This window comes from Sciurus vulgaris (genome assembly GCF_902686455.1).
Source record: "Sciurus vulgaris genome assembly, chromosome: 1".
NCBI classification, from domain to species: Eukaryota; Metazoa; Chordata; class Mammalia; order Rodentia; family Sciuridae; genus Sciurus; species Sciurus vulgaris.
In genome coordinates, this window is record NC_136461.1 from 47,279,801 (window position 1) to 47,294,744 (window position 14,944).

Consider the following 14,944-nt stretch of genomic DNA (forward strand, 5'->3'; position numbering starts at 1 on the left):
CACAAGGCAACCTATGACCTATAGGGAGCAGGAGGTGATGAATAAATCATAATCCTATGGGTAAGAACTCTGAAATTCATCCCACCAGATCCTCAAATGGTCCCTATAGGATGCGACCCAGTTGCCCACAGAAAGGAGCCGTGCAATATTTCCTCTTACTATTGTGCAATATTTTCCTCCTTCTCTATTTTTCACACTTTCCAGTTATCCATTCTAATCCTCGTGTTCACTTCCCCAATAAATTACTATCTTAAATTCTGTCTCAGGCTCTGCTGCCCTAGGGAAGTCCAAACTAAGTGGCCGATGTTAGACCTGGGTTTTTTAAGCTGAACATGAGTTTTCTAAGAGGAGATATAGAGGAAGAGCATTTAAGGCAAGGGGAGAGCATGAGCAAAGGCAGGAGGCATGAACTACACAGAAATGTCTGCTGTCACTGAAGAATGGGTAAGTGGAAGGCATGAGGAGGAGGGAATCACTGGAAAGATGTACCAAAAACACTGAGCTGAGAATGCTGAGAAAGTGTTCACCCAAAGTTTTGCTTCTTGTTTTTCATCTCAAACTTCTATATTGTTCTTCTCCTCTGGGAAATCAGGGGCCTGTGGACTGAACAATAGCTTGAGGCCATGCAATCAAGACAAAATGAAATATTTGGGTGAAAGATCAAATGCTAGAGAATAAAACTGCTATTAGTGTGCATATTATCTTCAAAAGAGTAGATGAATGTATGATCATCTTATTGTGACAAATATTTTAAGTAAAGAAAATGGAAATGAAATTTATAATACCTATTATTATCAATTAAAATTATGAAAGATAGCAGCACATTTCCATCATTTTCTCATTATGCACAAAAATTGTATAAGTGCTTTTGTGTAATCATTCCTTATTTTACTACTTAATTTTCCCATCAGGACTTAAGTTCTTCCACTACAAATACTCTTCTCAGGAAAGTTGACACTTGTAGGTTTGAGAGAGAATGGTGAACTCTTTATTTTATTCTCTTTTATGTAATAACCACCATGTTTAATCAAATAGAAACTTCGTTGTAATGGATATTAAGCTATTCTATTATTATGTGCCACTATAAAAGAAAAAGCTGTCGATTACACTTTCACACAGTGTCAGTTGCAAGATGCATCCTGGTTTCAGAGCTTTGAGAAAATATGAAACTTAAAGTTGATGGCTACTATTTCATTTTCCCCACCTGAATGAATTCTGGAAGGCAGGGATCTAATTTGTTTAACTTTGACTCTTTCTAATACTTAGTACAATTTTGGATACATGTTGGTTCACAAGTGTTCAAATATTTGTTGAATTAAAATGAGCAGATCTCTATCTTTACCCACTTTGACATAACTCCTAATATCTTACCTCATACAGGACATTTCATAGGATGAGAATTTTGTCACCCATCTCAGAATCCTGTGTAGTATAAGGAAATACCATTAATCGTCAGAACAAAAAATCAACAATCAACAAAAATCTCACATTACTGCCCTCCTGGCAGAAGTGTGCCAGTCACCTGGGCGGCAGTTTGGGAGAGCCTGTGGTTACTGTATGACTGGAGCCCAGCTGTGGGTGCTCAGCATGGATGACTACACCATCCTGGGAGTGACCAAGGAGGGCTTCTTTGACAGAGCTCTTTGGTTCAGCAGGAAAGCAGCAATCAGATGTTTGCCATTAAGGAAAAGGCTTCCTCAGTCTCTCTCTGATACACAGAATTCTAGGAAAGAGGCTGTCCTGTTATCCAAAATGAAACACTCCAATATTGTCACCTTTAAAGAATCTTCGGAGGTTGAAGGTCATCTGTATATTGTGATGGAATATTGTGATGGAGGAGAGCTAATGCAAAAGATTAAACAGCAAAGAGGACAGTCATTTCCTAAAGATACAATACTTAATTGGTTTACACAAATGTGTCTGGAGTAAACCATAGCAATAGACTTCTTATGGGAAGAAACCAAGATTTACTCATCTTTGAGTCCCCTGCAGAGTTCAACCTACCAGATGCTCAACAAATGGTTACTGAATTAATGTTTTTCTTTTTGTAATTCACGATGCATAATATTGCTAATAATTTAGAGACCAAATGATTACCACATTGTTTTCAAAATTTTATTTACACTGAATCCTCAGTATCTTCCCTTAGTTTTTTTTTTATCAGAACATAAATTCCAAAGCTTAAAATCAGATATCTTATAGTATGTCACAAATGATTATGGAAAGAACAGTCTGATCATTTTTGAAGAAAATCTTTTGTAATTCTACAAACACTGATATTTACAATATTCTTTAATATAGATATGTACAATATGTCATATTTTAATTTGTAAAATATTTTAAATCATTAATTTTGTTACAGAACATTCCAAAATTCAAACTAATGAAAAGAATCCAATGACACTGATAATATTTCGAAAAAATGATACCAAGAATTTGTCAAGTCATGCAATACATATAGTAAACTTACACACAATACATACTATACATGTCAAATTCAGAAATTTAAAGGTATATGATTAAAATCATGCTAGAATCCAAATACAAGTGTATAACTCATAGACTGAAACAAGTGCTTTGTGGTAACCTATGAAACAGGAATACAAACTGAAAGCACTTGAACAGACTTCATAATTCCAAAGAGACTATCCTAGGAAACCTCAATGATAGCAAATCAGGCATTTCCTCCTAAAGTTAAAGTTTTTAGGGGTACATTCATAAACACTAACAGAAGAAAATAAAAACAAACTCAGGTTTTATGAACTAATTTTACCTATTCAAATTTAGTTCCACATAGAGCCCTAATCATCAATCACGCTTCTCTGGGAATTTTCCTTTTCTCCTGATGTAGCAGGAACATATTTATTATCTCCCCTGTTCCAGGAAGAATTTAAGGTAGAAGACAGATCCAGAAATACCAAAAAGTATAATTATAGGTTAAAGAAAAAACAAAAACAGAGTTTGGGGGAATGGCACACACAAAAACATTTAAGAAAAGGTCAGGAAATAACCTAATAAGTATGTTATTCTATATATTCCCACAGTGATATTCTAGCTATATTGAAAATTAATCTGTGAGAAACAAAGTATTGGTGAATTAGAGATGTGGATCAAATCTCTTTGTTCAGGTTTTGTTAATCTTGACGGAGCACATGATTATCAAAATGTGTGTGCTGCATTGGGTGCTTCACTGAAAGAAGTTTTTCTTACTGCCATACTGTGTGACACTAGATTTAGTCTCTAGTTATTATTGGTAGAGGAGAATGTTGGTGAAAAACAAAATGTGGGTACACTGCCTTGATTCATTCCCACTGAGAAGGCCATCAGCTGGATGCCGCTGATGACTTGAGGATAGGAAGCTACAAATTAGGCCAGATGACATGGCTCTTTTTTGGGCACAGGACAGAGCACCGATTCTAGGTTTTCTAACTGTAGCAGCTCATCCTTCAGCTCCCTTTTTAGGACGCAGCAAGGTAAGTGGGAAGAAGTTAAAGAACAGGAGGCTGGCTCAGCTGGATATGTTGAGGCCATAGTCTCCTCTGCTGCCCAAAGAGCTGCAGAGATTCTGATGGGGCTTAGAGTGCGTGTCACAGACATTCCTGTGGTTGGGGAAGGAAGAACATTCTGGAGAGAAGGCTGAGGCAGCACTAAAACAATTTCAGGGAAATATGAATACATCTATTCATCTTTATTGTATAGGAGTAGCTTTCAATAAAAGATCTTGTTCATATAAGAGGTAATTGGTAGAGGAAGCAAGGATAAAGGAAAGGACTTGGGAGAAGTGAGGCAAAAAAAAAGGCAGTAGGATGCTCTCCTTAGGTGTGGCACAAGTCTTAAAACTAGACTAAGGACCAACGAAAAACCATCGATCTAATGACTAAAATTAACTACTTGCCTTCTTTTTTTTTGAAGATCAGTGTTCTCAAGTAGTACTGCTGAGTTTTGGTTAGGCTGGGATTCTTCATAACCCAACTCCATTCCTATGAAGTTCAAGTCTATCAACCTTTAACAATGGGAACTGCAGTGCTCTTGGGTGGGGTGGCAATGACTACTCTAGCACAGTGATACCTTCAGAACATAGACAGGGTCAACCTATCCAATGCAATGCCTCAGGTTCACAATATTTTGAAAGGCCCACAAAATGTTTTAATATTTTTTTTAACTTCATGAGAAAAAAAAAAAAACGGAGCTTTAAGACTAAAAGAAACATTTTAAATCTAAATATAATAAATTCATTTTATACAAACATAGCTTTAAAATAGTTTTAAATTTTGTATGGAAGAAGGGATGCAAGAAGGCAAAGTATCTGGGCCAAGAAAAATCACCAGATAGCTCTGATTATAGGGTCTAACCAACTGTAGAAATGGAAACTGAAGATCATTTAAAAAGATTAGAGACGAATGGTTTAAGGTTAAAATAATGGAGGGGAGAAGAGAAAGAGAGTTTGATCTTCCTGATCTTTCACTGATTTTTCTTGTTTTGACTATTTCTTTGGAATTAAATTTTTAAGGAAAGCTGTCTAATAGAAGTATTTACAGCCAAGCCAGAACAAGAAACAAAGTTAAGCTCATTATGTTATAATCATGTGCAATAATATTAAATAACAGACTCAGGATGAAGAGACTGGGATATTTTTGAGTTCTGTCTCTACTTCTGCAAACATTATTAGGGGCAGGTTTTTCTTTTGGAGTCTGTCTCCTGAATTTCCTATATTACATGCTCTCTCAATTCTAGATTTCCTCTTTGATTCTCCAAATCCATGGCTGCAACTGCATAAAGTTGGCAGTGTGTTAAGAATATGAGAAGAGAATAAAAGAAGCAAGCAGAATGACTAGCAAAGGAGAGGAGAAAAACAGTAAATTTTCTGTATATTTCTCTGTATTTAAAAAAATATTTTATAAGATAAAAGTACTCAATATAAATACTAATGCTATAAATATTGTTTTAAAATTATTTTTTAAATTGTTCTTTCAAGGCTCTAAACTATGCCAATTACCATCCTTGAGTTCCTTATAGTATGGCTTGATTAGTAAATATGGTTAACCACTGACATTTAGGAGGCCCAGAATTGAGAACAGTACTTTTAACATTTTCTATCATCCAACTTCATCAGTATTATAGGGATATATATCAAACAAGGGAGCTAAAAATTACCACTTTCTAGTGTCCATTCCTCCATGTGTAATGGGGAAACGGATCCAAAGGAAGATGAGCACAAACTAATTATTGCCTTTCACAGAATCATATACTTCTTGTGCTTGAAGGGAAAATCAAAGTCATTTAAAATTCATACCCTTAATTTACAACTGAAGAGACTGGGGCTCAGAAAGGGATGTGATTTAAGTCACATGGCAAATCTGCTAGAAGAATTAGGGTGAGAATCAGATTTTGTGATTTTTAGTCTAGCATTCTTACATTTCTAACCCTTAATGTATTTATCTTTGTAAGTTTTGTCTTATCATTTATCCTAAATGCACAGAGAAAAACTACCACTCTTCTTTTAAAATGTTAATTTGAAAACTGCACAATTTCAAAATATAAAATTAAAAATAAGTAGTCCAATAAAATAAATCATAAAATTTTAGACCTGGAAGGATACCAGGAAGTTAATTTGGACCTTGGCTACACAAAAGAAGTTAGGCCAAGAGAAGATTAACTATACTTCCCTAAAATCACAAGGTTGAGACAAGACTCAGACAACCTAAAACTGCAAAGCTGCTTCTTTCAATACTGCCTTATTATTCCTTGGCTAATGATTACAACCAAATAAAGCAAAAATACAGAATCACATCCACTCTAGATAATAACTGTTAATATGCCTGGAAAATAGGTATAAATCAATTCTCTGCTCAATGGAAATAAACTAAAATCTATTAAATTTCAATAAATGAGGCAGAATGCTTGTTTCATTTGAAAACTTAAGTGTGGATAAAAATTCTAAGTTTGTGGTTGTTCAAAGATGAAGCAGACTGAATGGTGTCTTAGACTCAAGAATCTAACACTAAATTTGAAAGTTTGCAGTTCTCTAGATCAGCAGCCTGTTTTTTGTGAAAGATATGACCTAAGAATGGTTTTACATTTTAAAAATGTTATTAAAAAATATGAAGAAAGTCTGACAGAGACCACACGTAGCCAAAGAGCTGAAATTATATACTAACTAGTCCTTCACATTATAAAAGTTTGCTGAATTTTGACTGTTCTCTGAGTCAGGGCTATCTCTTTCACCTTGAAGTGAAGACCCTCTCCCCCTTTTCTTTTCAATTAAAGCTTTGCCTATAAATTCATAAAAAAGAAAAGACAAAGGTTTGCTGGGCTCCATTCAGAAAGGACATGAAACTGGGGTGGAATATGTAAAGATACTTGAAGGCTTTTTTGCTTGTTTTGCTTCTAAAAGCTAAATCTCTACTTAGACTTTATTGTAATTTATCTTCTCACAGTAGACAGTGGAGGAAAAAAGTCTTGTTTGAGGGTTATTAAAATGACTAGATCTAGTAAGATGTTTTATCACAGACTAATGGAAAGTGAACATATAATTGGAGCTAATTATTTTATGCATGTGAAATCCATAAACATTTCAGAAAACTGAGAAAACTATATATTCTAAAGTATGGTTGGCTTTTATAAAACACAATGGAAGCAAATATCTATGATTAAAAACCGGCAATTTAGGACTGAGGATACAGCACAGTGGTAGAGCACTGACCTAACATGCATTAAGCCTTGGGTTTGAGCCCTAGTACCAAAGGGAGGGAAAAATTGAACAAAACAAAACAAAACAAAACACCAAAACCAAACCCTGGTAATTTAATTCTCTTTCTCTGGTTTCTTCTGTTGGTTTTTAAGGTTTTCTCCTCATGCCTCTCCTGGTTCCCTTACAGCATGTTGTTATTTATTAATCATAGTTCTCCACTATGTTAATTATCTCAGTGACCACCCATCCATATCTCATTTGCAATCCCAATAACAAATACTCAAATCTCACCAGAACATATGCAAAGAATGGAAGTGCTTCTAATGAGATATGAAATGCCCAAGTGAAAAAAAGTGACTAGTTCAGGGAAAAAGCAAAAAGTAGGGATATTCCACTTATCAATATGAATATTTAACAGTAAAGCAGACCACCTGCATAAGTTTTCATAGTCTACTGCACTGCTTGATAAAGGACAGGAACACTGTGGTAAGCCCTGGTTTATGCAACACTCTAATAACCACTATATGAAAACAAGTCCATATCTCTTCCTTTTCATAAATTTATGTGGAAAAGTGTAGATTTTTGTCCACTAGAGAAAAATATCAGTCATGCCACAGTTAAATTACAATCATGTCAAGGTTATAACTTTAAAAGTAGGACCTATTTTGTAGCGATTAAAATGTCTTACTTTAATAATTACATTAAAAATTGCTTTGCACAGTCTCTTCAGTCACTCCATTTTCTTGCTTGCTTTTGTAATTGGAAAGGAACAAATTTTCTATTTGAGTCAAGAATTCCTCAGCAATGAAGCAATTAGTTACTTTGCTCAGAGTTTTCCTCAGACACTCCAAAAGCTAGTTGAAAAAAAATTTTTAACAAGTTAAGAAGAGGATCTACCTTAAATATCACTATTTTATCTCTTTCCAAACCTCACATTTCTTAATGATCAAATGAGAAACTCTCCTAAGTATGGCTGAAGACTGATTTATGTTCAACTGCCTGCTGAAGTACTAGAAACCAGTGAGGAATGCTTAGTTTGGTTCCCTTGCAACTTTACCAAGATAAACCCATGATTGTATATGTGATGATCTCTACTTTGGAAAAATTCGTGATTTTTGCTACATTTTTTTAATTATTACATTTACAGAGTAAAATAATACTGGGATATTAAAAGAAAAGCTATGAATCTAGTGATTTGGTAAAGTGCCTGATTAATCCATTTTGTCTCAAATGTAGAACACTTAAGAAAACTTAAATTGAACAACAAATAAACTAAGATAACTTTGAAATAATTACATTTTAGGGTCTATTCTTTTGATAAAATAGGTGAATGATTAGTGTTTGAAAAACCATTTTCACACACACACACACACACACACACAGGATATCTAAGCTCTAGATTATACCTTTCAATTTATCTTAATGCTTATGTACCAATTTCATTGAAAGATTTGCAAAATTGAAAACTTGGGACTTAATGGGCTAATGTGCAAGGCCCCAGGTTCAATCCCCAGCACCACAAAGAAACAAAACAAAGCAAAACAAAAAATCATGTAGATAAAAATGTTTAAGTCTCTACTTTTCAAAATTTTAGAATGTTAGGATCTATTTTCTGGGAAATGTGTATATTAGTCTTTCAGTAGCATGTGGAAAAATGTGGATATAAAATTAAGAAGTAAAAAGATATTGAAAATTAATGCTTAAAAATTTTCTATTCCCAAATTGCTACCAAAAAATTCCAAGACAAAGGTTGCCAGTCTACTCATTATAAAAGCAAAATTAGAAGTGAGATAAAATAATTCAAGGCTCTTATTTCCTACTAAAATTTAAATAAAAAGATCATTTAAATTTGTAGGTTTACACTATCATTCTTAAAAATGGTCAATTGTTAAGGCTAGAGGGAAAACATGGTGCTTTTGAATTTAATAAAAATATTCTCCATTGTGCACAATAATAATCTGCTAAGAAATTCATCAGTCAACACTGACAAATTTATTCTAAAATAGTATTATTTCTATGTGTAAGTTTGGGCAACAAAACACATGACTAATTATCTTCTAGAAATTAATTTTAGAAAGGAAAAAGCAATAAAGAAACTACATAGAAAATGTATCCACAAAGCATTAGGCATCAAGGGAAAACACATCTAGATGAATAGCTTTGGAATCTGTGAACAACAGAATCAATTAAAACAAAGGCAGCTTACTTTCTGCAAACAAGTCAGGTCAGAATCCCGGCGAAAGATTTTATCCATGGGGACACTGCTATAGGAAGAAATACGAAAACAAACTGATGAAACAAATACTATAAGGTAATCAGTTGTGTAATAAACTATCACTGATATCATACATCACAATTTTATTTTAACTTGGGTTTTCTCTAAAATAATTTAATGAGAAACACTGCAGATGTGCAACCATCTCAAACCACAGCACATACCTATGGGAGAGCCTGTATTTTTCTATTATCCATCTTGTCTTTTCAAACACTAATCCCCACCGAGGTTCTTCTAACATCTGCTGTACTTCAAATTTGTAAGGTAAACCTAGAAAACCATAAAGAAGCATATTTTTAACTATTTCTTAAATCTCCAGTCTCCTTTCAATTACTTAAAATTCCCTTCAGTGTTTTAACAACCACAGCTTGGCAGACCAGCTGAACAGCACTTTAAACATAAAGGACAGTCATTAAATATTTGTTGCCTGACTGTACTTGGTCCACCAAGCATATTAATGCCAAGCTATTAATAATAATGAAGAAAAGTAAAAGTGACACTTTCTTGACAATTCTACAAAAGGCACTGTGAGAAGTGGAGTGATCACATAATTTATCATCCAAATCAAAAGACTATTATAATGAAAGGGGACAAAAGTAATAACTATGCCTGAACCGCAGGCTTAAACTGGGACTGTCCTAGGCAAGCCAAGACATATGGCCATCCTAGTGATAATTTGTTTTTTCTTTTTTTACACGTTATCAAGCTTACAACAATGCTATAAGTTAGGCAGCATTATTCCTATTTATCAGAGGAGAAAAAATGAAGTTAAGCTAGGTTAAATACAGTCTTCAGGTCAGCAATGTTGGAACTTAGATTTCAAATCACCTCTATTAGGTGCTAGTCTAAGACTCATGGAATGGGATCAACCTTGGGTAGGCAGCAACTGCAGATGAGTCACAGTTATCACACCAAACTCTGGAGGAGGGGAGCCCAAAGGGTGGACATCACCACATGGTGAGCCATCTAAGCAATCTGTCACATATCCTTCAAGACTGTCATGTAAATCTATCTACAGTATACTGAAAGAACAGCTATAGTTATTTATTACCAAAGGTTTACCATGTGCCAGGCATTAGGTGCTTCAAATATGTGAAGTCACTGAAATGAAATAGTTACTATTATTGTCCCCATTTTTCAATGAGGACACTGAGCCAGGAAAAGGTTATAAACTTATTTATGGTCATCTATAAGAAGGACTTGAACCCCCAGGTAGTCAGGCTTGATGATTTATGTTTCTAACTTTTACATTGTATGACCTCTCAATTGAGGTTTTTTGCTATAAGAAGGCTTTTCAAGTTAACAAAAATCCAGCAAATCAGAAGGCAAAAGAATGAGAGGCGAAGGGAAGAAAAAAAAAAAAAATTATTCTTCACAATGAAACAAAAGACGCTCCAAAAAAGGCTCCTCCAACGCCACTCCCAGCTGAGTTTGGAAAGAAGGAAGAGGACAGCAAGTCTATGATGACTTTTATTTTTTCCCTTTTCCATTTCTCAATTGCCCTACCCTCCATTTTATTTCTCCCCTGCAGAAACTTAAGAAGACTGATATGTTATAGTACAGGAGTTATTAAGCAAATTCTTCTGGTGATAACAACAGTTTACTGACATGTTCTGATTACCAACTAAGCAGATACCAGCTATAATTGTAACCACTTATTGAAAACCTATTATTTGCTAAACACTTCACATACATTACCAACAATCCCTCAGCTATCTACCCTGTAAGCAAGGTAATATTTTTTTCTCATTTTACAGAAGTGGCAAAAAAGAATGAGAGGGCCTAAGTAATCTGCCCAAGGTAAAATAACTAGTCAATGTCAAAAGCTGATATCTGATTATAGATGAGTGATGTCTACTCCTAATGAAAATTGAAAATGGGAATAAAGAAAGGTAAATAATGCATTTCCAATCAGGGCTGATGGAAAAATACACACACACACATATACACACAAACTATACAGAGATCTATTTGGCATCAAGAAAATTTTTCTAAGTTAAAGGCACTAACGTAAAAATTTCCTTTTGTATAGAATATTTTTATCCACTGAAATATTAGAAAAAAACTAATCAGTAGATATATTTCCTGACTGATACAAGTACAAAAAACACTTAACCAGTAGACATTTTAAAGATAGGAACAGAGTTAAAAGCACTGTAGCACAAGGTATCCCATGACTTCTGTAAAACCTTAATTCTTGTACCAAAGGATTACCAAGAGAAACAAAGCAAAGAACCTAAGATTAATCTTGCATGCAGTTCTAACAATGGACAAGTCACTAACCAGGCAGCTCTATTCAACAGAACTTTCTGTAATGATGAGTGCTGAATTCGTATGCTGTCCAAGGAGAGCTTATCAAGTGGTTCCTGCCCTTCCTGAGCTAGTTCCTTCACACACACTGATCTGTATTTTGCTAAATACCTGAGGGGCCCTTCCATAAATCTTCAAAATTCACTCTCAAATTATTTGGCTTTCTGTTTGTTCTCTAGGAACTTAGCTGCCTTGGACTTCTTCTAACCTCCATCACCTCAACTCAGTGAGCTAAGTTCTGGTGGCTTTCTACTCCTGTGCCATATCTAGAAACTCTTTTAAGTCAGTAAGTCATGGTAATTGGGGCTCAATTCCTTCCTTTCCTATCTCTAGGAATCATCTTTCTTTGGTGCCTGAAGTTGCGTCCTAAATACCATTGTTTGATATATTTGTCTAGTGTTTTGGTTGTTTCAGACAGGTCTCTGTTACTTCATTTTGGCTAGAAGCAGAATTACATGAAGTGAATTTTAAACTTCATTTAATTCTAATGAAGTTTAAAGTCACATGTATCCAATATTTATTGTATTAAATGGCATCAGAATAAAGGCTCTTAAGCAAAATCTAGCCAATTATAGGAAGTGGTTTAAATTGAGAACAAGTTGAAGGTGTTTCTTTTGTAAATCTTTGTAAAATTATACTAAGCCAAAGAATGACTATATCATGTGTTTTGCTCAAATGGGCATTTTAGACTAAAGTTAAAATCAATGTTATCCATTCAATAAAACCCAACAGTGTTGCCCACCTCCTAGATGCAAGACAATTGATCAGGTGCTACTGGGGATGCAAAGACAATTAAGACAATAGTCCCTGCTCTTTAAAGAAAGTAAAATTTTAACAAGACTCACAAAACAGAGAGTATCTAATGGTAAATGACATGGGGATAGTGCTGGGAAGTCTAACAAATATAGGACATCCAAGTGAGATGATTAAAAATGAAATGATTCAACTAATATTCATTTAGTTTAAATGCCAGGTCTTGTACTAGTAACAGGATAGAAAAATGAGTGCAATATACACATACCCATAATGATACTCATGATTTAATCTCAGTATTCAGAGAAAACCTGAACTTGAACAGTGGTAGTAAGAACAAAGAGACAAAAACATCCTAGAAGAGCCAACTGCTTCTCCTCCAACCATTTCATTTCCATATATGTTCCCTTCCTTTTCTAGTCTGGTATACTAATTCCCTATCCAGCTAAGGATGGCTAGATCACAAGTAGACATAAAATCCAGAGGAAACTAGATGTCTGATGGGATAAGCCAACAAAATTCTTTCATGAGACAGAATGGGAATTAAAAGATATTAAAAGAGTTAGTCATTGGTAAACCTTTATCACTACAAGATGATGGAGAGCGAGGGTTTTTTTACCCCTTTTCCATTTCCGATACAGAGAAAGCCAGTCCGCATTTATAAACATACTTTCATGAGATCAGGGACTTTGTCTGTTTTATTGATTGCAGTTTCTCCAGCATATATAGCATTCTCCTACCACATATACTGCTTGCCCATAACTTTTCTCCACATTTTAAACCTTGTACCCAGTTGTCATGGTAACACAAGGGGCTATTATATAAAGAAGAAAGTGGTTACACTAGATGGGACAAAAACAGTGATTCCCTAGTTAATGGACAAATTTTCCATAAGATAGTTTTGCATAGCTGTAAATTCTTTGATTTGCAGAATTCAAAGAAATGAGAACAGAAATAGTAGGAAGCTGTTATTGTTGAAAACTTACGATATGAGCCATCTGGACTAATTTCCTCACTTATAACCAGGCAGGTAATCTGGGAATATGGTAAAGGATTATTTCGATTATAGGGACTAATAATCATCCCAATGAACTTTGCACCTCCTCTGGAGAAGTAACTCTATAAAAAAAGTAAAATTAGTTTCAACTACATAAATTTTAAAAAGTCAGTATTTATCCACACTAACATCTAATGGGGGGAAGGAAACAAAAAGGTATATTACGAACCTCATATCCAAACCGACTAAATGAAATTCTATATGTATTCATTTCACACTGTAAAATTTTTAGGCTAAAATGTGTTGAACCCAATCTGAAATGACCCTTTTTTAAAAAAAAATCACATAGCCTACAAAAATTTACATTGGCCATTAATATGTTTACTAATTATAGATATTTTTCAACTACAATCTACAAATAACTGTCCACAGCTAAAACACTCATACAACAAACATAAAATTACAGAAAAAAAAACAAAAAAAACTTGTTTTCTTCAGATGGGTAAATTATATGAATGTTTCTACTTTTTTCCTATTGTTTTTAGAAGGCTCTGGGAATATCAGTGTTACTTTTGTGTCTTGTCTATACTAAAGAAAACTGCTGACTTTCCAAATGCTTATACGAACAAGTATTACTCTAACAATCAGAGAAAAAAAATCCAAGTTACTTCAAAATCCCAGATGTAAAGACTATAAAAAACAATATATTTATTTAAATAAAAAACAATGGGGGATGTGTAATCATGTACAGCAGACAAATATACAATACCTATAAACACACCTGGTATTTGGCTTGTGTGTCAATATCTCGTAAGGAAGGATTAGGATCAAATGCAGGATGAGAATGATACCACCCAATAACACTGTAACCTCTTACAGCCAAGGTTTCTGAGGCCTGTGTTTGTGATACAGGATCCATCTCACATTGCAGTCCTGTACTCAGACTGTTACATGGTTCTGCTGCACAGACCTATAAAAGATTGAGCTTCATATGATTTACTGAAATCATCTTAATTCTATTACTTGCAAATGAATTACACTCCCAAAGTGTGATTGTACACTACAAACTTACCATGCATTTTTCTATTGTAACAAGATCATGATAACGACTAGTTTTCAGGATCACACCATATAATACCTGTGCAAAGGTATTCTTTCAACAGTGCCTGTTATTTATAATAACAATTTCAACTTGATATGCAACAGAATAATATATATTGACTTTGAACTAAAAGTATCAATACATATTTTTGGCCTCTTAAAAGTTATAGCTTTTTATTGATAAAGGTAGTGAGAGGCCAAGGTTTGGCAGTACTCTTTCTTGATGAAAAAAACAAACAGGAGCTCATTATATGAACTGTAAGTCACTTCTGGGAATAAATAACTTCTACATTTGCATAATCTCACAATACAATAAGGAAAGTCTATTTTAAGATAAATACTCCATAAAAATATTTAGTGCGGCAGCAAGATTAATAGTAATTAAAACACTTGAAATTTTTAAAAATTTGATCTAATTAGTTGCACATGACAGAACTTTTTTTTTAAAAAGAAAGAACTTACTTCAACTATCTTATCAACTTCTGAGTATCTTCCTCCTAACAGACCAATTACTTCTGCCATAGAAACATGAGCATGCTAAAAGAAATACAACATAGACTTAGTTCAAACGCACAAACCATTTGATGAAAATCAGAATTAAACTCACTATTACAGGATAGTCACTTGTAAGTATTACTATGCTTTTCTAAAATAAGGTTCACACAGGTTAACTAGATGTGAGGCCCAGCAGAGATTTCAGCTCGCTCTTCACTGCTGACTGAGAAGTTTTGAAGCAAACAATTTAACATCCCAAGATGCCACTTTTTCACTTAAAAATGAAGACATTATTTGTTCTCCCTATTCAAGAAAAGCATTA

The 14,944-nt window shown here is 34.2% G+C and overlaps 1 protein-coding gene across 5 annotated transcripts in view; it reads right to left on the reverse strand.

The window, feature by feature from the left end:
* Window positions 1-2,205: 2,205 nt before the first annotated feature.
* The window catches only part of LOC306638554 (deubiquitinase MYSM1-like), a 41,139-nt gene continuing 28,400 nt past the window's right edge, over window positions 2,206-14,944 (reverse strand). For 4 of the 5 annotated variants that reach the window (XM_079101777.1, XM_079101776.1, XM_079101774.1 and 1 more), the window contains 6 exons: window positions 14,590-14,664; window positions 13,808-13,996; window positions 13,016-13,148; window positions 9,131-9,236; window positions 8,898-8,955; window positions 2,206-7,545 (listed from right to left, as the gene is read on the reverse strand). In XM_079101777.1, coding sequence (XP_078957903.1) covers window positions 7,393-7,545; window positions 8,898-8,955; window positions 9,131-9,236; window positions 13,016-13,148; window positions 13,808-13,996; window positions 14,590-14,664 — 714 coding nt within the window. In that variant the 3' untranslated portion in view covers window positions 2,206-7,392. The remainder of the gene's footprint in view (window positions 7,546-8,897; window positions 8,956-9,130; window positions 9,237-13,015; window positions 13,149-13,807; window positions 13,997-14,589; window positions 14,665-14,944) is intronic. The other variant, XR_013757493.1, reaches the window with a different exon arrangement.